Here is a 24,603-nt window from a genome sequence, read left to right on the forward strand (position 1 = left end):
TTCTACTAGGCTCACCTTGAGTGATACGAGTCTGTTCTTTTTCAATATCAGCTCTCGCATTCTCTTTCTTTTGAAATTTCCTTGCAATGGAGTCGGCATACTCAAGTCTTTCAGCATCTGTTCTTCTCATGCTTCCTTGAATTTCAACTAACTGATTCTTGAATAATTCCATTGATTCCATGATCTCACAATGATTATCAAGATTGATTTGTCTTTCAAGACTCATCATTTCCGATTGACGACTGAAGAGCTTTTTTTCAAATTTGAAGAAATTTGAATTTGAGACATGAGTCTCACGCGTATTCTTCTTCAGTGTCTTATCCAACTCATTAAGGGTATTGACATATTCAGCAAATTCTTTTCTATCTTCTTTCTGGATCTTCAAAATCCTTACCATATTTGATCCCAGAGTTACCACATTTTTCTGAAGAGAATTAAGCAAAGATGTCATCGACTTCAGGAGCTTGGTACCATCGGCAGAAGATCCTTCATTGGATGAATTATCTTGTGAATCTGTTGCCATGCTCTAAATAGGGTTAACTTCGGTGTGAATCTGCAGGGATTGCTCCAGTTCATCCTTCTCAGACTCATTTCCAGTTTTATTTCGCTCTTCTTCTTCCAGCTCCTCTTTTGCTCTCTGAAATCTTTCATACAGATTACCCTTGCTGTGAAGAGGATGAAGAATAATCTCATAGAGATTACCAGCATGAATCCCGAGAAATGGTAGAGGCTTGAAAGTTCTAGCATTTTGATCCTGTTCACCCTTAGATGAGGAACTCTCTTCTTCGGCATCTTTGTCATTTGAAGGTTCCCCCTCAGATCTGATAATCTTTGGCTGACTAACTTCAGCCTCTTTTTCATGGGATCCCTTTGTTCTGACGGCAGGGAATATTACAACTTCTTCTTCATTGATGTTAGGAGTTTGAACTTGCTCCTCAACAATTTCTTCCTCTTGCGTTACAAGAGCTTGGACCGGCTCTTTAACAACATTTTCTTCAATAGTTACAAGATCTTGTTCAGGCTCTTGAATAATCTCTTCTTATTCTAAGGATGGATTCTCTTGAACGGGTTCCTTATTTTGCTCGACAACGGGTTGAGCCAGTAAACGTCTTTCTTCTGTAGAAAGATTTCCAAACTCTATCAGAAGAGCAGCAGCTTGCTCATCTGTATCAGCATGATCAGCAAAGACATCCATTGGTTCGTCTTTATCGGAGAAAATACCAAAATAGCTAACTCCTGAGCAATTAGCTCCATCAACATATCGAGTGACTACATAAAGATAGTCAGCCATGATCTCGTCTAATCTCTTTAAAACATTCGCTTCCACTTCCGCACCTTTCTCAATAGGATTGAAATTTGCTTTTATGGCTTCAAGGATTGGAAATAAAGCTCTTCCTCTTAAACAAGCTTTAATAGGATCCTTTCTCTTTAGAGCTTTAGACACCTCCAGAGTTTTAGCCCATTTGAGAACTTTCTTTTCATTTGCTACAAGCTTACGCCATTGACTACTTATTCCTGAACCCGTGATGACCTCATCATACTGAATTGACATTCTGTTCTGGATCCATGAGTCAAAAATTTCCATCTTCTCAGCAGAAATGGCTTTGACTTGATTCATCATGAGGTCAACAATGCATGTTGCCTCAGAAACATCTTCATTTGCGTCTGTTACGACATCTTTCCCTTTTCCAACGACCTCAACAGGTTTTGGAAAAGATCTTGGTTCACCAAATACAATTCCACACGACTGTCTTGTGGAACGCATCAATTCATAAGCAGATTGAGGTTTCTTGAAGAGTCCAGGAAGAAGCTCGCCTCGAGTGACCTTCCCGGTTACTATGGAGTCTTTTGAAATGGGATTTGAGGAGGAAGGCTCTCTGATAGAAACAGAGGAAGACTTTTCAGCAGTATCACCAGCAATAAGGGTAAGGACTGCACCTTGTTCTGGTTGAACAAACTCTGTAGCACCAGCGGCTATAGGATCGGGTTGACGAACAGGAGACACAATCCTGTCAGTATTCTCAATATTTGGACCAGCTGACTCAACAACAGGCCCTACAGCAGATTCATTTGATGATGCCTTCATCGATTTAGACGTACGGGGTTTCTTTGACTTATCACCATTTGAAACAGATGATCTTGAGGATCTCCGCAACTGATTGGCAGCCGGAGACAGGGGAGACATGGGAATGGTGGCAAGTTCAACTAGACCTTGCCTGATTTTGGAATCGACTATTTCAGAATCCTTCTTTGAAGAGCTCCTTAGGCTAGTAGAACTAGCCTCTGATTCATTGACTGTTTTGGATCTCTTTACTCCTGTCGACAGGATGGAAGCGGCTGGTTGTCTGGATCGTGTAACAGATTTTCCACCTGTCTATTGGCTAGAAGCACCTGAAGGCGATTCTTTAAGGTTCTTCATTTTGACTAGGGTGTTGGCGACTGTGAAAATAGTATACACCCTGGTCGAGTTGATCGGTTCGGGTTCACCCATCGGAACCCCCAAATGCTCCAACAAACAGCTTAGTTGTGCAGCGAAGGTTATACTTTCTTTGTTCTCCTGGTTGAAAGAGAAGCAAAGATTCTGAATTAATGTTAAAGCCAAGTTAACCTGGATCCCCTTTGAAATGGCGCACATATAGTCAAATCGATCTTGACTATAGAGATTGAATGATCCAGCCTTCCCTTGAAGCGCTTTTGCCACCACATCATTTAACAAAATAAATTGTGGTTTAAGGACTTTCTTACTTCCATTCAGATGAATCTCCGAGCCATCGGCAGATAGAACATTCTTCATTTCTTCCATTACTTCCAATGATAGATGCCTGTTGAAAGTATGACCCTCCGATGGAAGTTCGAAGAACTCTACATAAGAGGCTTCGTCGAAAGAGATCTTCGTACCGTTAACAATTGCTACGATGGAATCATCCACCATTGTTATAGTTTGAAAGAACTCCAGAACTTCCTTCTCGTAAAAGATGAACGGACCGCCAAGATATTTTCTAAGACCGGAATACTCGAGGGTTCTGAACATATCGACCACTTCCTATTAATAGAAAGAGTAGACCGATGGGAAATCAACCTGCAAAGTACAGTGACCCAACGTGATTCTCTTGTTTTCCATTTTCAGTAGAATATGAACAGATACAAGATTAATAGAGATTTTTGAGAGAGAGAGACAAAGAAATATAGGGTTGTTAGAAATCTTAAGTGATAAAAAGCTTTCAATCTCATGCAAGAATGTCCTTATATAGACTATCAAGAGTCATATATGATAACCGTCATTTTTCCTAGGGGTATGCCCCATCATTTAAAATTAGACGTCCTTTCCAAAGTGTCATCATTATAATGAGGGTATATCAGTCATTCTCTTTTAACTTGAGAGACATGTGTCTTCATGTTATTATGAGATGACTGTTTTAATGTTTGACCGGGAAAATCAGATATCTCTTCACGTGGACAACTGCCCTTGATCAGTCTAATAGGCACGTAGTTAGACGTTTTTCTTACTGCACAAATTGATAAAACTAAACGTCTATTAGACGCATGGGTCCATTAGACGCATACGTCTAATTACGTGTTGTAAAGTATACGTCTAATGTCTATTAGACGTGTACGTCTAATTACGCATAAACACCACGTGTTAGACGTGTGTTTGATTAGACGTGAGCATCCTCTTGCTCATAACGTAAAAACGTCTAACGTCTATTAGACGTGTACGTCTAACTGCGTAGGTTTTAAACCACAACATATAGGCTTAGATGTATAGATTGTGAGCAAAAATACGTCTAAGTACAGACCATTTCCTTTAGACACCCTTGTCTAATAGACCGATTAAGGTCATTCATCTTGAGAGTATCTTTACTTTCAAAGTAATTTTTCCCTCTCATTTTGTGCAAGTACAAAAATGAATAACCAAATGTTTTGAGATTCTTCGGACCAAAAAAAAATTAATACAAAAACATAGAAAAACATTTATTCTTCTAGAGTGGCAGCAGCCATTGTTGATCCTCTGAACTATATACTCAAGAGAGTATTCTCCATGCTTCCTTCCTACAATCCTCCTACATCACCTACATAACAAACTATTTACAAACTTGGTACCCATATTCAATTGGGTCCTCAATCAATTAGTCCCTTAGGAATCCATATTTGACATATTCTAATGGATTTCCCATTTTGCGTTGTGATTAATGCGTATGATTTTGACTTAGCAGACGACTTTCTGCTAGCCACTGATCCCTTAGCTTTTGAAGAAGACTTTCTTTTAAAACTCATTGACTTTGAGTCAGGTTTTAGATTGTCAGACTTGCTAGTTGCTTCTAATTTATTCTTCAGTCAGCTAACAGTCGGCGGAACATAAATAATTTTATTCTTAAAAGTTATTTCTTCACGAATGGGATCAGATTCACTATCAGTCATACCACCTTTAACAAAACTTATTGGCTTAAGCTTGTCATTTGATGAGTTTGACTTTTTGCAGGACAGGTTAGGGTCATTGCCATCAAATCCTAGACCGGATCTAGATCCAGCAGGTCTTAACTTGCTGATCTGATATTTGACAGCTTCTCCAGACCTTGTCCATGCACTGACAATATAGTTTAACCTCTTGTTTTCAGCTAAAACAGTTTGAATCTGTTCTTTGAACATCTCATTCTCAGATGTGATCTCTGCAACTTTCTTTTCAAAAACATTTGACTCAAGAGTTTGAGATAAAACTGGTTGATATACTTCAGATGGAGATTTAGTTTCATTTAGGGATTCTTCTAGCTTTCTGTACTCAATGACCATATCATTTAGTGAAGCTACTAGTTGTTCCCTTGAAAATCTTTCAGAAGAGAAGTCAAATACCTCAGTTTCCTAAGTCTGTTCTTCATCTTCTCTTCCCATGAAACAAGGCACTTCTTCGTCATCACGATCACTGGATGAGAAGTAAGAGTCACGGATGCTTCGTTTATTCTTTCCATCTCCTGCTATGAGAGCCTTCAGCTCCTTGTCATCATCCTTCTTATCTTCACACTTAGGTTTCCTGCACTCTGATTGGTAATGCCCTGCAATACCACAGTTATAACATTTAACATTAGACTTTGATTTCTTATTATCATTGGAATTTGAAGAGCTTGAGTTAGGATTTCTCTTCTTCATGAAGTCGCCAAACTTCTTCACGAAGAGAGACATGGCGTCGCTGCTCAGTTGTTGTGTCGCCATCTTCACATCATAAGTTATAGGTGGCTCTTCAGCAATCACCAGAGTTTTGGCAATGATAATGGATGTGGATTGATCTTTTTCCATCTTACAGTTCAGCTCGAACTCATAGGTCTTGATATCAGCAAACAGGTCGAAGAGAGAGATCTTGTTGAGATCTTTGGATTCCCTCATATCCATCGTCTTTATGTCCCATTCCCTTGGAAGAGGACGCATGACCTTGATAGCAAGCTCCCTGATGCTATAGGTCTTGCCTAAGATGGATAAGGAGGAGACAATCTTGCTAAATCTGGTGTCGAACTCGTTCATTGTTTCACCAAGGCGCATCTTCAAAATTTCAAATTGTTGAGTGGCAACCATGATCTTGTTTTCCTTGGTTTGCTCGTTGCCCTCACATAGTTGGGTGAGTCTATCTCAGACCTCTTTAGCAGTATCGCATTCGATAATGTAGTTGAACATGCTATCATCGAGAGATCTGTACAGAACATCAAGAGCCATGTTGTTGAGGTTGTTTTGCCTCTTTTCTTCATTAGTCCATTCGGTTTCTCCTTATCGATCTTGATAGGACCCTCTGTGATGACACTCCACATATCGTCATGAAGAGAAGAGAGATGCGCACGAACTCTTTTCTTCCATACGATGTAGTTTTCTCGAGAGAAAGGTAGAATGGTTGTTGTAGTGGCATCTTTGGTTATGGTTGTCATTTTTCAGAAAAAGCTTAAGAATAGAAATAGAGCTCTGATACCAATTGATAGAATCGGCTTTATCAATAGAGACAGGGGTTTGGCGATTGATGAAGGCTTATGAAAAACGATTTGAAAGAAATCTTGTTAGGGATTTGATTCACTTTCTATTCTACGCAAACCCTTGTAAACACTTACAATAGAATCAAGTGCGGAAATATTTACTTAGGTTTGAAGCTTATGATCAAGAATGAGAAGATGACAAAAATGAACAACACAATAGTTTGTTTATGGATGTTCGGAGCAAACTCTCCTATATCACCCCTTCTTCCAACCACTGGAAGGATTCACTATAATATACTTTGAATCAATTACAGTTTGCACGAATAGCTCAATGTTGAACAGAACAGACTTTGTTCAACTTACAATATGATGAATATCACTCAGCTAAAACGATGCTTTGATTCTAACTCTATCTTGATTAACACACAGTACAATCAGGAAAGCAGCTAACAGTTTTAATGTTCAAGAGCTTGATTTCACAGTAATTCCATAGACTCTTCTTAGAATACAAGCAACAGGATTTCTCTCTATAGTCCGTTGTCCTTAAGAATCTTTAAATATGAACATGTACCAACGGTCGAATCTTCATACTGATACGTGGCACTCTTCCATTGGAACGCCTCCATAGTACACAATAGACTCTGAATACAAGGATCGTGGTCGTACACAACAGGTAGTGCGCCGAATATTCTTCAGAGATTTACCTGCAAAACAAGTAATGGCAAGGATATTCGCTTACGTGTCATTGGTTGATTGGTTGCGTTTGGCTGTCGTACTGATCTTCACTAGAAAGTGGAGCAGGAGTAGCGTACAGCTATAGTACGTGGGTAGGCGGGTGCAAGCTTCAAGCAATTGCTTAAGCAAAGCATTAGACGTATTTCAATTAGACGACCTCGTCTAATGAAATCAAATGTCCCCGTCTAATAATAGAATCCATTAAACCACCTAGTCTAATAGGATTAGACATACGTCTAATTACAATCACTTCAGACTAATCTGAAGGAGTTAGACTGCACGTCTAACTTTCTCTTTTCATTAGACTGTACGTCTAACTCCACGAGTTAGACTGCACGTCTAATTACGGTTCTACTTCAGACTAGTCTGAAGGAGTTAGACTACACGTCTAACTTTCATAATTCATTAGACTGCATGTCTAACTCCACGAGTTAGATTGCACGTCTAATCACGAGTCCATTATATTGCACGTCTAACTCCATGAGTTAGACTGCACGTCTAATTATGAGTCTATTAGACTGCACGTCTAATTCCACGAGTTAGACTGCACGTCTAATTACGAGTCTATTAGACTACACGTCTAACTCCACGAGTTAGACTACACGTTTAATTATGAGTCTATTAGACTACACGTCTAATTACGAGTCTATTAGACTGCACGTCTAATTACGAGTCTATTAGTCTGCACGTCTAACTCCATGAGTTAGACTACACGTCTAATTACGAGTCTATTAGACTGCACGTCTAACTCCACGAGTTAGACTGTACGTCTAATTACGAGTTTATTAGACTGCATCTCTAACTCCACGAGTTAGACTGCACGTCTAATTACGAGTCTATTAGACTGCACGTCTAACTCCACGAGTTAGACTGCACGTCTAATTACGAGTCTATTAGACTACACGTCTAACTCCACGAGTTAGACTGCACGTCTAATTTCTCTAGTTAGACTACACGTCTAACACCATGCATCTAATACCAAATCGGTCTAATGAACCTCATTAGAACCAAGTCTTATGAAATATGATTTCGATACACTTGCATCAAAAACAATTAGACGCATAGATTATCCATTCATCATTTCATCATCAAAATTCCAATAGTCAAACTATTTCAACCCTTAATCAAAATAATTTGACCCAACTATACGCGCCTGTTGCTTCTTGGACAGTGCTGACCTGCTTCAATTTCATCCCTTGTCTCATGGGGGTCGTGTATGGAAGGAGCGTGGCAAGAAGGCTCATCATCATAGGGGGCGGTGCGAGGATCTTGGCCCTTACCCGACGCACCACTTTCGATTGCTGCAAGTTTTTCTTTAGTGGTGTTGAATCTTATTTCCATGTTATTGCTTAATTTGGTCATCTGCTGTTTATGGGCAGCGTTCATAGCAGCCGATTTAGTCGTGTGTTGGTGCAAAATGGCCCGCATAGCTATTGATTGTTGGGACAAACCCTCGATTAGGAACTTTAGCGCCTCCATTTCTGTCTGCTGGCGGATTTTTACCATTTGGAGAATCGCCCAGCTCTGATACCAATATGTTAAACTTGAAACAATAACTTAGCTTTCCGAGTTCTTGATACCAAGAATCGGGTTCTTGATAGTTGGGATCGAGGGTGGAATTATATACTCAAGCGTAGCGGATATAATGTGAGAAGAGAATTCGGGGTTAAGGAGAGAAGAAATAAAGGTGAGAAGAGAAATACTACTAGAATACTCCTAGTAGTCCAAGATAGGGGTCTAAGACCGAGAGAATAACTTAGAGTAACAACTTTCACAAGCTTCAATTCATAGCCCAAAAAGTGGGGTGGGCATCAGCATTTATAGCGGTTGAATTACCCAATAGTAGTCGGTTACAATTTTGTTATAACAACTTGTAGAAATAACAGAATTCGATTTGAAAGAAATATAAGATAAGGGAAACAAAACAGAATTATTAAATAAAAAATATAAACTGGTCTATGTGCACAATAGGATCGAGGAAAGGGAGCTGGAATTATTCTAGGACCGATGCATTAATTTGGAGATCCTAATAGTGTCTTACATGCATTTTTGGTAGGCTTGGGTTTTACATAAAACATTTAACCTTTTGTCCTCCATTAATGTCAGTTGTTCATATCGAGATTTGAGTTAGTCTTCTTCGATAACATAGCTCTCTAAGAGTATTCTTAGGAATGGAATCTCTATTTTGATAGGTTGTACATTGTCCATGACGTAAACTAGAGAGTATGGAGTTTCATTCGTTGAAGTTTGAACAGTTGTACGATATCCCTATAAGGCGTATACTAGCTTCTTGTGCTAGTCCTTGTATGTGTTGGTCATCTTTTTTTTATCAAAATCACATTTTTGTTTGCCACTTTGACCGCACCATTGGTTTTTTTTTCTCGATCTTGAACTCGTCAAGAAATTACAACACTTTTCTTTGGAAGTGTCGACCATTGTCTGAAATCAAGGCGTGAGGAACTACATATCTAGCGATGATGCTAGTTCAGATGAACTTAGCCACTTGAGATTATTTCAAAACTTTGTAAGAGGCTGCTTCAACCCTTTGGTGAAGTAGTCTATGACGACAAGTATGAACTCATGTCCATTTGAAGCATGGGGATATATTTTCTCGATAACATCGATGCCCCCATGTAGAAAAGGTCCAAGGGGATGTCATATTGTAAAGGAGCGAGATAGGTGTATGCTTTAGGTTAGTATAGATTTAGCACTGAAGAAAGCTTCTTACATACCTTACACATTATAATTAGAAGTTTTGTTAGTAATATCTTAAACGAAGTATTTTCTTGGTTACATCAATTGCATTCATGTATGGGCCACATATCCCTACATGTACTTCTTCCATGATCCTCATGGATTTAGGATTATCTATGTAGGGCATGTTTTGACCATTGAAAGATCGATGGTAAAGTCTGTTGGTAATCCAAGAATAGTTAGTGGAATATTGGTGCATTGCCCGTCGTTCCTTAGCTCGGAAATGGGAAGGATATTATTCGTACTTGATATACTTCTGGAGAGTATTGTACTAGGGTTTCGCAGCATTCTCACGTAAAGTTACTGCTCCTAGTATAGTTGCTTTTGTTGGATTTTTAATGGTTTGAGTCATGATTTCTAGAGTATCCACAGCATCTGCAAAGCAATTTTGGCTACTTGGAGCGTGAACAAATAATACTTGATCGTATTTGTTCATGAGTTTGGTCAGGTGAGCGTGGTAGGGTTTCAAATTTTCCCCTTTGACTTGACATGTGCCATTGGCTTGGGATATAACCAAGTTAGAGTCACCAATGACTTCTAGGTTGGTTGCCCATTTTACATATGACAATTTGAGACTCAAGAGGCATGCCTCGTATTCGGCCTAGTTATTGGTGATGGGATATTTGAGTTTTATGGATGTTAGGTTATACATCCCTTTCAGGTCAACGGTAAAATCCCAATTCTATAACCCTACTTTCAGAAAGCTCCATCAAATATTAGTTTCCATGTGTCTGTTGTAATACTCATAATTCCCTTGTCGGGGAATGCGAGTTCGTCTTCTGACTCAACAATGATGGATTGGTCAACGATAAAGTTTGTAACAATGCTTACTTTGATAGACTTATATATTGTATAATCTTTGTCATATTCGGATAACATCATCCTCCATTTGGCTAGCCTAGGTGATAGAAGGCTTCGTTGGAACATGAAGTGGATCGGATCAAGTCTTAAAACCAACTTGATGGGGTGGGCTTGCATGTAGTGTCTCAACCTTTTGGTGACTCATGTTAATGCCCAATATATTTTCTTATATAGAGTGTAATTAAGTTCACCAATCATCCTTTTAATGATGTAGTACACATTTGTTTCGAGTTTGTCCTCATTTTCTTAAGCCAATAGACTTCCCATGGTTGTGTTTGTTATATTAAATGACATGAATGTCGGTTTTAAAAGACATGAGTATAGGATGGGATTTTAAGTATTCCTTTATTTTTTCAAATGCTTGTTGACATTTTTCATCCGATACAAATATTTGGGCTTTCTTCAGTAGACTAATTTTCCTAAAAAACCTAGGACCTCTCTTTCGTTTCGAAGGACCAACTTAGTTGTGATTATTTCTATTTTAGAAGGATCGGATTCTATTTCCCTCTATGTGATTAAGAAGCCTAACATTTTACCATTTATGACTCTAAAGGTACATTTCTTCAGGTTGAGTCGTAGCTGATATTTCCTGATTCGTTGCAGGAATTTTTCGAGGTTTATGACATGTCTTTCACGATCCTTTGATTTGACAATTTTGTCGTCGACAAATACTTCCACTACTTTGTGGATCATGTCATTAAAGATTATTGTGCCTGCCCTTTGATAGGTGGCTCCCACATTCTTAAGACCGAAAGGCATGACCCGATAACAAAAGGTTCATACTTATGTTATAAACGTGATCTTTTCCTTATCTTGTGGGGATCTTAGGATTTGGTTGTATCTTAAAAATCCGTCCAAGAATGATAATAGTTCATGATCGGCAGCATGGTCGACCAATATGTTGATGTGTCCTAGCGGGAAGTGATCCTTAGGGTTGGCCTTATTCAGATCCTAATAATCTACGCACACATGTATCTTCCTATTTTTATTTAGAACGGGAACTACGTTAGCTATCCAGGTAGGATATTCCACTACCCCGAGAAATCCAACTTCTAATTGCTTTAGGACTTCTTCTCAGATTTTGGTCACGACTTCCTTTTTCATCTGTTTGAGCTTTTGCTTTAGTGGCTTAACATCTGGATATAGAGGAATGTGATGGTGTGATCTTTGGACCAATTCCTAACATATCCTTGTATGAATAGGCGGAGACGTCTCTGTTGGCTTTTAATAACTCAACTAACTCTAGACATTCTTGCGAGTATACAACTTTGGTCGATTAGTACAATTTGAGGATCGTCGGTCGTGTTTAAATTGATTTTAATTGTCTTTTCCGCTGAGGAGACAATATCGTCCTCAGTTTTTAAGAAATGTTTGGTATCAAAGTTTAAATCAGAGTAAAAGGAAGATCATTTCTACTCATACATTCGAAGTCAACTTCTGATGATACATGGAGGGGTTTATTACATGTAAGAAAAGATGATACAACAAGATCATTGTTCTCAGATTTCTTACAATGTACAGTATTTTACATCTCTCTACAAATGAGAGGAGAAAGAGTTCTATCTTCGTCGATTAAAGTATCGACTGATGAAAGGGAATCGGTTCCTTGAAGACCGAAAAAGTTGGCTTCTAGAGCTGGATCAACTGTCTTGGGAATTTGTGCCAAGTTTTCCAAGGCATTGCATCAATAGTTCGTTCTTTTCTTAATCATAAAAATATAAGGGTTAGGATTATGAAGACAGTCTGAAAAGATTTCGAGACTTGGAAAATATCTTTGTAAATTTGGGTTAGTAAAGGCTTTGGGGAAGTCAAAGTATAGGGTGCTTTGTCCCTCGCGGATTAACTGTCCATTCAAGGTTAGCGGAACATCTATGCATCGTTTGGATATCCTTTCCTTGCGGATTTCATCGAATCATATAGGAACATATCCAAAACTGTGGCGATCCATGTTACAACATGATTGTAGGAATGATGGCATGCCATTGGTATTTGGGCTTAACCCCAAGCTAGGGAAATGTCATATTTTGTGCATCATTATAATAAAAGGGAGACTAAACGTACTTGTAAGTACTAAAAATCTACACTCCAATTTGTAATAATAAAATAATTATTTTTAAATAAATAAAATCAAAATAATTAACCTAATGGCTAAAAACCTATTTAAAATAATTAATTATGGTTAATTATTGTGTTAATTAATTAAATTAATTAAGGGTTAAAGACAAAATAAAAAAATAAAATTATTTGGAATAAATGTTGACCCATAACATCTCAAAATAATTTTAGAAAAATTAAAAAAAAAATAATTATGATGAATTGTTGTATCCATTTCATCTAAAAAGAATTATGTATTTAAATCCTAAAAATATAAAAATAAAAAAAAGTAAAATATTTGTCATATTTATTTTAATATCTTGTGTATTTAAAAAGATCAAAATTAAAATCAGACGAGTAAAAGAAAAATTAATTTCAAACAAACCCTTAAGGTTTTAAAATAAAATTAAATCTGTAATCGGGTGGAAAGAATTACAGCAGCAACCGCGCGCATTGGATCAGCATTGGATTTTCATCCAACGCACCAGACGCTTCCACACAGCCCAATGCAACCGAAGACGTGCGCATCCGGGACACAGGCGCATCCGGGACTTGGTCCTGAGGCGCTAACGGATTGCTCAATCACCAACGGAATGCAGACGGAACACGTTAAAGCACATGAAATGACATCGTTTCATGCACTACCATCTTCTCCAACGCAACGTCAAACTGGATAAAAATAGCCCGCCTTTGATCTTCAAATCAAAATGGAACTCTCTCGTTATTCCACCATTTTGTCTCATTTAAAGCCTAGAATGATCACCCTACGATGATGATCATTCTCCCTACAAAAATAGGAATGAATCATCCCTTTTCTAGCGACTTCAGCCAAGAACAGTATAATGCCATTAATGACTTTTGGCCGATTCAGGCACCATAAGTTATCAACCGACTTAGGAATGCTATAAAAATCTTCCCTAAGTAATTATGAAGGTAGAGAATCCAATCTCCACTTTCAAATTGGAAGATTTCAGAAATCCGTCATTGAAGCACAAAGCTTCTAGATTTTTTGAAAATCCATTTAAGACCTTAAAGCTTGGGTCCATGCATCCCAACAGCTTTCCTAAGGTCTAAGGAGTGTTCTTCAATCCTTGTTATGATTACAATCACCATCTAATTCATATTTATAGTTTGAATTTGAAATTATTATAATTCAAATTGTAAAAGTTTGTATGATTGTTGTTCATAGTGTCTTGTGGATGGAAATCATTCATGGGATCATTTAGGAACTATCTGGATATGATAGAACTAATCAATTGATCTAAATAACAAAAATAAAATTTTAATTTTAAAAAATCAAAAAAACAGGTTTGTTGTTCTTGGGTTAATTATGTTGAATTATAGTCCAGAAAGCTTCCTAACATATTTGTAAACATGTTGGGCAACTATTTGAATAATATTTGATCCATCCCGGTCATGTTTGATCAAAATAAAAAATTTTAAAATAAAATAAAAATTTTGAGTTCTTAAATTGGTCAACACGAGCAGCCATTGTTCTTGTTTTGTTACCAATCAAGTATATGTGATATAAAGAAGCTATTGGATAACTCCTTTCACTTCAAAACAGCTTTTAAATTAAAAACTCAAATATTAATCAGAAATTGTTTTGAACAAATTGATCATCATCTAGGTCAATTGATACTTTGAGATGATGATCAACATGTTCCTAAGAGCTTTGTGAAGCTACCCAAGCTCTTGGATCAATGAATCATAGCTAAAAATGAATTTAAAAAATGGAGTTTTATGTTCTTGAGGACCGAGGCCTGTTAGCCTAGGACCGAGAGATCCGACCGAGAATCCTCGATCCAGACTGAGACCAAGGATCGAGAAAATTGTGCTAGGACCGAGACCTAAGACCAGTGTTCTTGGGCCGAGACCAAGGACCGGTGTTCTTGAGCTAGGACCGAGACTTGTGACCAAAAGTTCTAACCCTAGGACCTAGACTCCTAGACCTAGGACCGAGAGTTCTAACCCTAGGACCAAGACTCCTAGACTTAAGACTAAGAGTTCTAGCCATGAGACCGAGAATCCCAAACCCTAGGACTAAGACTCCTAGACATTGGGACTGATTATCCTTAACTCTAGGACCGAGAGTTCCAACCATATGACCAAGAATCCTAGACCTAGGACCGAGAGTTATAACCTAAGGATCAAGACTCCTAGGCATTGGGACCAAGTATCCCTAACCCAAGACCGAAGGACTTAGTCTAGATCTAGCCTCTAACCGAGAAGATTATACACCTCGACCGAGAGACCTAGTCCCAGGATAGTCCAGGACCGATAAGTTTTTACACCTAGACTGGTAATCCCAGCCAAGGACCGAGATCCTTAGCATCCTGACCAAGGGACTCCGGCACTTAGACCAAAAGCTCCCGAGCCCTAACCAAGGATCTCTAGACCCGGACCGATAAAAACGAACCCAAACCTTAGGACTCTGGTCTTAAGGCCTGTTTGGTTCCACTTTTAAAAAATCCAAAATTGTTTTTATAATTTTGGGACTCCAAATCATTTTCTAAAAATCCCGAAAAATTAGAAAATACATTTAAATATTTTAGGATATTTTCACAAAAATATTTCAATAAAGGCTCATTTAGTGTTTATTTCTAAATCTTAATGACTTTAAAAATGATTAATATTCTTCATGTATTTCCACCCTAGTTATCATACGCAACATGTATCAACATTTAAATATTGTCTGTTTCAATATTTTAAATAATGCTAAAACCTAGAAATATGACTAGAACCAGAAGAATAATTGGTTGAAACACAAATGTTATACAACTAATTTTCAAAAAGCCAACTTTATAAATAGAGACCGTTTTTAAAATGGGTACGGAAGACAAAGTACGAAGGCCCTTTCCCGAGTAACACCAAACTACGAACTAAAAAAAAACTTTGGTCAATAAGTTTGTATACGTATGCCAACTTTTATTGATTTTTTGAAAACAATCAATTGGAGACTCTATTTCAAACTAAATAATCTCTTAAATTAATTATGTTTAATTAATTTAAACTAATGGATTTTTAAATCAAATTATAGTTTGATAAACCCCCGGATTAATTAGTTTTTAAAAGTTGTCAAGAATCAGCGACATCTTTTAAAAATAATGTTCTATTTAAAAAGAAAATTTATAACATGTAAACTGAGGTTGAATTTCTAGAACATCAAGTTTTCCATGGAACCCGATTAAAGGGGTCTTTCTGAGGGTTACAGCTTTCTAGCGACTCTGATGGGGATTAAATGTTTTAATAGAAAATATAAACTTGGCTTTTTGAAATATTTGTCTCACGTTTTCAAACACTTAATAGGTTTGTCTTAAAAGGTACAACACCTTAAAAGACGTATGGTTTTATCCCTATTTTAGATCCTTTATGTGTAAAGGTACATCACACTATTTTTGCAAAGAAGTTCTTGATCGAGATCGGTACTTCTACACCTATTTGCAAAGATTATCAATGTGGAATGAAAACTTGTTATAAACCGATTGATGTTGCGAGAGGAAAAACTAGAATACTCGAGACTGACCCCACCATTTGGCAATGAGTTGTCCAATAGGACTCAGGCATTGTGGAGGTGGGGAAAATTCTCAATTGAGTAGATATTCCCTGGTTTATGGCGGGGGTTTACCCCCTCCACTATCGGTGAATGAAACACTCTTATCATTCCACCCTTAGAACAAAAAAGTTTGGTTACTATAACCCAGCCAGTTGTTTGTTGTGCTTAGACAACCAAAAGTCCTCGTCACTACAACCCCTTATGTGACTACTATATATGTATTATCTGTATTTATGTATAGTCTAAGAGAGCATTTTGAACATGTTCATTCCTTTTTAAAACAAACGCATGTTTGTAAATGTTTGAAATTTTCAATCATAGACGATGTCCATGATGACGGATGTCGCACTACTTCCAAGGATTGATAAATTTCACACAAATGAGTGGAAATATCGATCTTATGGCCTCATTCATATCATGAGGTTCATAAATTTCAAAGTAAATTCAACATTCATGATGGAAACGTAACGAAGATGGATTCCTGTTAAACTGGCTTATTTCCTCGGGGAAAGGTCTATTTGTCCAATCATAGAGGAATTCCAAGCTATCCTCATGACGAACAGCAAAAATGTGTTATATTTGAGGCCATTTGTGGAAAGCTCTTACAAGAGGAGTATAAATACTCCAAAGTCACATCTGATGCTATCCTCGCAAGGACGTACATCGATTTCCAAACTTAGACTAAGATGAAAATAAGAAATGGAGAGATTCCTCTAACTCAAGGATAATCCCTAAAAATGATATCAATCCTACTAGCTCATTTTTTCTAACACCAGCAAATGGTAAAAACTCCTAAAGAATCATTGAGGTAGCACACCAAATGAGAAGAGGCAATAAAGATCTCTCTAGTGTTATTCTAGAAGTAACACTAATGGGCCTGAACAGCTCATGTTTATCTTCCACCATGAGAAAAAGGGGCTCCCTTAATTCTCTACATCTGGCTGCTTGACAAGCTTAAGCAATCACCACCTGTATTTCCTGATGGCATCATGTCCCCTTCTATTTAGTATCGAAGAATGAAGGAAGTTTTGCATGGACCTCCGGTATAGAGGAATGACGAAGTCTGGGACATTCTTCCATGGTACCTCATTAAGAAGATGACTTTCATGATAGATGTCAAGTCATTGATCATTCTTATGGGTTTGGAATGGATTACTTATTATTACACTCATAGCCTACTCAAGAATTTCGGCTACAACTTCATTGAAGTTGTCTTCGATGTGGATATGTCAATCGACCATGTGGCCTATGCAGGATATCTCAAAAATATTATTACGCCTCCAAATGAATATCCTATTAAAGGGAATGAAGTACTTGAATCACATCCTCCAATAATATGAGGTCGTTTAGGAAAATGAAACAGAGGCTTTGCAGCATATAATGGAGCAAATCGCGTTGATCACAACTTCTTTTAGCAAATCAGCAAATTTCGTCTACATCCCAAAACATACCCCCTTCTCCTTGATCTCCTAACCACATAATCCCGGTTATGTTCACCTACATTAAAACCTGTCTTATTGGTCAGTAATCTCAAGAAGAAATCTCTCTCTACAAAGACTTCAAAGAGGATATCGACCAAACTACACGGGTACGACATAAGAAGGTAATCAACCCCCTAGGAACATAGGAAAAAACAAGTTCTAGTGGCTGATCAACTACCGCTAATGGAATATGAACTCCAGATGGCTCAAGTTCAAGCCGTGTAGGTATAAATGTAATACCAACTAAACAAGTTAGCTAAGGTCAAAAGCATTGAAGAACATCTTGACTGGAAAGACGCTATGAAAGATGTCGAACGATCTCATTGCAACTTAGAGAATCAACTATTCTCCACTTATTCCCTTAGTATCTTGATGATGTTGCTCTACGCTGGTATAGCCAGCAAAAGATAATCTATCTACAGAGCAAAGAAGAACTGGATGCAACGTTCATAGAACACTTTTCAATTAATCTCAACCTTGAATGACCAGAAAAGTGGTTGAAGGAAATGAAACAGGAATAAAATGAGAAAATCTCTGTGTTTATCCATGAGTGCCATAGTGCGATGCATTCCGGGGTGTCCAGCCCATTTTGAATTGTGACACTCCTTCAAAACATCACGTCGCAGGCTTCCCCATTTGGGCACGAACACCTGCTTCCCTTTCGTAAGGAGCAACCCGTCTTCGACCCAAAACCTTAGGGTCTTGCCACTTCGAGCAAATTCCATCATGTCATGCGCATTGGGATCTTTCTCCAGGCCTTCCCGTATGCGTTCCCTCGGGTTGGTCTCGGGTTGGTCTCGGGTTGGCTTATGGCGGCCAGTTCTGCCTTGCGACTTAGTGCATCGGCTACACGATTGGTGACCCCTGGCCTGTACTCCAATGTGTAGTCGAACTCCGCTAGAAATTCTTACCACCTAGCATGTTTTGATGCCAGCTTCTATTGCGTCTGGAAGTAGCTGGTGGCAATGTTGTCAGTTCTGACCTTGAACTTGCTACCGAGCAAGTAATGCCTCCATGTGCGTAGGCAATGCACGACCGTTGTCATCTCCTTTCCGTGGAAAGTGTATCTTTGTTCTGTGTCGTTCATCTTTCGGCTCTCGAATGCAATGGGGTGACCCTCTTGCATCAATACACCTCCAATGGAGAAATCAGATGCATCGGTCTAGACCTCGTACTTTTTAGTGTGGTCCGGCAGTGCTAGCACAGGTTGTTTGGTAACTTCAACCTTGAGCCCCTCGAAGGCCTGCATGCACCGCTCATCCCAACTCCATGATAGGTCCTTTTTCAAAAGGTCGGTGAGAGGTGCAGCAATATTTGAGTACCCTTTTATGAACTTCCGGTAGTAGTTGGCCAAACTAAGGAATGACCGAAGTTGGGGTACATTTTTGGGCGGCTCCCATTCTTGAATGGCCTTGACCTTGGCTTAATCCATCATGATACACCTGGACTTGACACGATGATCCCAACTCCATGATCGGTCCTTTTTCAAAAGGTCGGTGAGAGGTGCAGCAATCTTTGAGTACACTTTTATAAACTTCAGGTAGTAGTTGGCCAAACCAAGGAAAGACCGAAGTTGGGGTACATTTTTGGGCGTCTCCCATTCTTGAATGGCCTTGACCTTGGCTTAATCCATCATGATGCACCTGAACTTCACACGATGACCCATGAACATCACCTCATCTTGGGAGAATGAGAACTTTTCCAGCTTTGCGTATAACTCATTCTCGCGCAAGGCCTGGAAAACCAATCTCAAATGTTCACGTGCTCATGCAGCATGGGTAAGTATACTACTATGTCATCGAGATAGACTACCACAAACTTATCTAAGTAAGGGTGGAAAACATTGTTCATGAGAGTGTAAAACGTGGCTAGGGCATTCGTAAGGCCGAAAGGCATAACAAGGAATTCGTACAATCCATACCTGGTTACCATGGCGGTCTTGGGCTCATCTCCCTTGGCAATTCTCACTTGCCAATAACTGGATCATAAGTCTATCTTTGATAACCACTTGGCTTCCCAAGTTGGTCTAACAACTCACCAATGAGAGGTATCGGGTACTTGTTCTGGATGGTGAGTTTGTTGAGTGCTCTATAGTCTACGCACATCCTCAGTGACCCATCATGTTTCTTCTAGAATAGCACTAGGGCACTATAGGGCGATTTGGACAGTTGGATCATGCCCGCATATAGCAACTCCTTCAACTACCTTTGTAGCTCCTTTAGCTCGGGTTGTGTCATCCTATAGGGCGTGCGAGATGGCGGCATAACATCGATCATCAGCTCGATTTTGTGGTCCACGTTCCGTTCTGGTGGTAATCTTCTTGGGAGTTTGTTGGGCATCACATCTTTGAACTCCTCCAGCACCGCTTGGACCTCCTTAGGTATTTCCCCTTTTCTTTTGGGCTCATCCTCATCATCCACCATGGGAAAAGCCGCAAACGTCTCTTTGCAACGTTTCAGACCTCGGCTGAATTGCATCATCAAGAGCATGCTCTTCCTCTCTGATTCTTTCTTTTCTGGTATGGAACTAGTCTTCTCGTGGTCCAAGATAATTAGAGAATTAGAGTAAGGATAATACAAGCACGTACCTAGTCGAACCATCGCAGTCCCAACACTATGTCGTAATCATCCATAGGGACTATGGTGAAAGAGACCACTCCCTTCAAGTCTCCGATCTGAGTTGGTACGCTCTTCGCCTCCCCGGCCACCGGCTTGGCTGTTGTGTTGACGGACTTGATGGTTCCTTTTGTTGGATTGACGCTAAGACCCAATGATTTGGCCACTCCCTCGCGCATGAAGTTGTGAGTGGCACCCGTGTCTATTAGTGTTTTGACGCGCTTTCCCCTAATCAAGGCCTCCATGAACATTGAGCCCCTCTTTGTTCCCTTGACCGGTTCTACCACACTAGCCTTAACCGCATTAAGTAGTTTTATAGATCCCATTTGAGTCCCTTCTTCTTCTTCGGCTAGCTCGGTCACTTGTACAGCCGCAACCTTCTTTCCTTTGAACGGGAACATAAATTTCAAATGGTTAGTAGCTCCACAAATATGACAAGCTCTTGGCTTACCTGATTCCTCGGCTTGCTTCCCCAAGTTGCTGTTTGGATGCCACTTCTTGGGTGGGCGGTCTCCCCCACCTTTCTCCTTATTCTCCTTGTTGGACTTCGGCCTATTCGTGGACACTTTTAGCTCGATCAGGCTTTCTACGACTGCAATGGCTTCGGAAACATTCTGCACTTTGGCCTTTTGGAGCTCTAGTTGTGCCCATGTCTTCAGGACGTTGATGAATGTGAACAGGGCCTCCTGTTCGGTGAGACTTGGAAACTCGAGCATCAGTTCTTGAAACTCTTTCACGTACTCCTTGATTGATGGACTTGTTGTGCGCGAGTTGACTTAGTCATTTCCGAGCTTCAAAATCCGCATTTTCTGGGAAAAATTGGCATTTGAACTCGGCCTTGAAATCTTCCCAAGTCTCCATTCGTAATGTGGCACGTTCAATGTCTGTTTCACGCCTCCTCCACCATAGAAGCACCATGTCTACTAGAAAGAAAGGTGTTGTATCCAACTTAGTTCGATCATCGAGTATGTTGGATGTCCGGAAGTACATTTCCATGTTCCAAAGGAAATCTTCAACTTCCCTTGCATTTCTCGAACCCTTGAATGGAGTGGGTTTTGGAACATCAATCCGATGAGGTGCCGCACCTCGAAGTTCCCCTCCATTTCCACCAATCCGGCCTTCGATTGCTTCAAGCCTTCCTATCATCTCCCTCCTGAAGGCATCGTTCATCATTTGGAGCTCTCCCTGGACTATCGCGAGTACCTCATTCTGAATAGCATTAACATAACCTCAGATCACTCCCATCACTTCATCCCGAATGCCACGATTCGAGTTGTTAATCATACCCATCACTTTATTCTCCAATTTTTCACTTGCCTCGTCCAATGCCGCCACCTTATCGGCCACCGTGTTGAACACTTCGAGAGCTTCCTAATGCTCGATCATGCATTCCTCTAGTCTGGTCACCCGGCTATCCATGGAAGCATTTATCTTGACGGACCTTCCCCTCTTGGGTGCCTTGTCCTTTTGTTTGTCGGTCAGAACCTTTGTGACGTTAGATCCTGAATCCATTTCTTGCAACGTGAATGCGGAAGCATGAAACGCTTGCTCTGATACCACTTGTCACGGGCTAAATCTCGAACGCTTGATTTTTCTCGACCCGTACGATACTAGGTTAGTATTGCCACAATTCTAACTAGTCAACCTTTCTGAAAATGCAAGAAGGAAACTTTAGAGTGAGAGTGAGAGCTTGGAGAATAAGATTGTATTCAATTACGTGGTGCTTGGCTTAATGACCAAGGCTTGTTTATATACAAGGGAGGAGATCATTCTAAATACTCCTTATTCTAGGTCTTTCTAGAGACTTCTAATATTTAATTACATTTAGCATCTCCTAGAGAATTCTAAAGAGATCTTTCAACTATTTACATTAAGGACTTCCTACAGAATTCTAGAGAATTCCTTGGAAAGAAAGACCTAGGAAGTTCTAGAACATTCTAGAGAACTTTCTAGATAATTCTCTTTTGTGGGCTGATTTTTCCATCCAACTTAAGTGGGCCGTGACATTAATCTCCCTAGTTAGAATGCATTGGTCATGCTCTAAAGTTGTCATTCAACCGGGACAAAGCTCTAACAAAAAGTAGAATCTTAAATAGGAAAAATTCATTTTTTGATTAAAGGTTTCCATTCAAATTTTGAGCTATAGACAACTTTCATCAGGTTATTAGAGTTAAAACCAATTGGATAAGAAGACTGGCTGCAAGTTTTGATCAAATCAAGAACTCAAACTTTTAAGCTTTTCTAAAAAAAATTATTTTTAACCAACCTGCATCAAATCGACCAGGATTGGTCTTAAAAGGTTTCTAACACCATTTACAAATGATCTAGAAGCATTTGGAATCGTTATTCATGAGTTAGATGTTAAGAACAAAAGTCTGTTTTTTTAGATTTTGAATTCAAAATTAGGAATTATTAATTCAAAATTAGGAATTTTTAATGTAGATTGATTTATTCGAATTATTTTCGGCAAAAAGCTCATAAAAAATTTTAGTGTCAATTCTAAATCAAAAATCAAAGAATTAAGAAATATTGAACAACATACAAACTCAGATGTGTAAAATTTAATCTTGATTTATAACATGAATTACAACATAAATGACAGTTTATAGTGAGTTGAATAACACTCATGAATACTTGTTAAAGCTTTTGGATGAATCAAAATAAAGCTTAGAGGCCTTACACAAAATAATTATAAAAAATATTAATTGTCATTAGGTGCGATATGTGCGATCAGTGTACCGTGTGCGCCGCGATATGCCTACAATATTGTTGCGGTCGTAATCATCGTTAAAGAAACCCTCTGTCGCAGTCGCAAAGAAATCGCACACCGTTAGCTGTCGTGCGAACTATGCGATATGTGCGATTTGTGTGTCGTGTGCGTCGCAATTTCATCTCTCGAATGGAAGGGTCATCTTTTTGCAGAAATTTACTAAATCTCCTCATATAGTACATCGGGAAGTCAATTTCCTTGAAATTCTACAAATTTCAAACCTATGTGTACTGTAAAGTTGTTAAAAGCTTCGATGACATGAATCCGTCCATGTCGGCCACTTTAAATATGACTTTTGCAAACAGCATATCTTTAGTAGTACGGGCAATTCCCTCTTTGTCAACAGTTGGTACAAGCCCGACCAACTATCTTAATCGAGTAATGGGTGAATCCAACACCTGCTCCCTTGATCCTAAGACAGAGAATTTGAATGCAACTAACCTCCACAAAGGCTCGGGAAAGAATCTCACGGATATCCTCCTTGAAAATCATGGATCTCCAAAGCCAGGAGGAAATGGTGGAGATCAGACTGACGTGAGCAAGAGCAATAACTATTAGTGGAATACATGTTGATAACCTAGATTGTAATTGTCTAGGACATGCTCTAAGAAAAGATTGAGTAGTTTATGAAACTGGTCTAGGAAATAAAAATGCACAGGTTATTAACTCAGATTCCAATGGGAATCAAATTCAACTTGAGACTATTGAGATACCTGACTCAAACGAAGAAGCGGGGAAAGTAATCCAAAAAGAATTGAAAGAGAGAAAAAATAAATGCAGAAAATCAGGGTAAAACAGGAAAAATGCAGAAAATAGCAGCGAAATGATTGGGTAAAGAAACAGACCCGAGGAAATGGAGTGTCAGTTTTAATTAAAGGGACAACCTGAAATGGATTAGAAATCAGATAACGAAATTATTGATACTGAATAAAAATGCCAAATCATTTTAATCAAAGAGAAAAGCCAACAGTACATAGAGAAGCTCAACCTGCATTACTTGCAAGACTGGAGTCTCCAAAAAAAGAGATGTATGATACTATTGTGAGCTGGTCTGTTGAAACTTTGAGAGAGCTCTCTAAATACCCCAAAACCATAGTCTACTTCATCAAGAACAACACTAATTGGAATGTAAACCAGGTCTGGAAGAAAGCTGAAGAATATAAAAAAAAAACTCAAGGGAAGGATTAGAAAACAGAGTAAAAGCAAAGTAAAGATCAAAAATAGGGCAAAAACAGTGTAACGAGTAGAATAAACTACAAAAACAGAATGCAGGGCAGAAGAACAAAGGAGAAACAAAAGCTGACAACCCAGTTCAAGAATGGGGAAAGATTTTCCTTGGAACATTTAAGCCAAATATTGAAATTACCAATTCCCCATTTGAATTCAAATTACCGCCAAGAAGTTGAGGAAAACTATGTAAAGTCATGGAAGATTGTCATAGTGGGAAACTTCATCGGAAGAAACAATATGTCATTTTTAGTAACCAAAAAAACCTAATGATAGAATGGGGGAAAATGGTCTAGAAAAGGTAACATCAAATATTCATGACTTGTACTTTCTAAAATTCAAAGAATGATCAAATCTCAAAAGTATTCTAATCAACGGGCAGACATTTATTGGGAAGAATTGCATGAAACTCGAAAAATGGGCAGAAGGTATGAACCTCTTCAGTAATCCCAAAGAAACTGCACAAATCTGGTTCCAATTGCGCAACATCCCTCCCCACATGTATAACCATGAAGCATTAAGTCACTTTTCAAGCCTATTGGGGAGTCCACTCTACATGGAC

At 38.9% G+C, this 24,603-nt stretch overlaps 1 protein-coding gene across 1 annotated transcript; it reads right to left on the minus strand.

Annotated features, from left to right (window-relative positions):
* Nucleotides 1–17,812: 17,812 nt before the first annotated feature.
* LOC124917559 lies at nucleotides 17,813–19,906 on the minus strand. The gene is made up of 5 exons (XM_047457956.1): nucleotides 19,635–19,906; nucleotides 19,242–19,407; nucleotides 19,073–19,164; nucleotides 17,906–18,293; nucleotides 17,813–17,845 (listed from the first exon to the last, which is right to left on the minus strand). Exons 1-5 carry the CDS (start codon nucleotides 19,904–19,906, stop codon nucleotides 17,813–17,815), a joined length of 951 nt encoding a protein of 316 aa, XP_047313912.1.
* Between the last annotated feature and the right edge of the window lie 4,697 nt (nucleotides 19,907–24,603).

This window comes from Impatiens glandulifera, unplaced genomic scaffold (genome assembly GCF_907164915.1).
Source record: "Impatiens glandulifera unplaced genomic scaffold, dImpGla2.1, whole genome shotgun sequence".
NCBI lineage: Eukaryota > Viridiplantae > Streptophyta > Magnoliopsida > Ericales > Balsaminaceae > Impatiens > Impatiens glandulifera.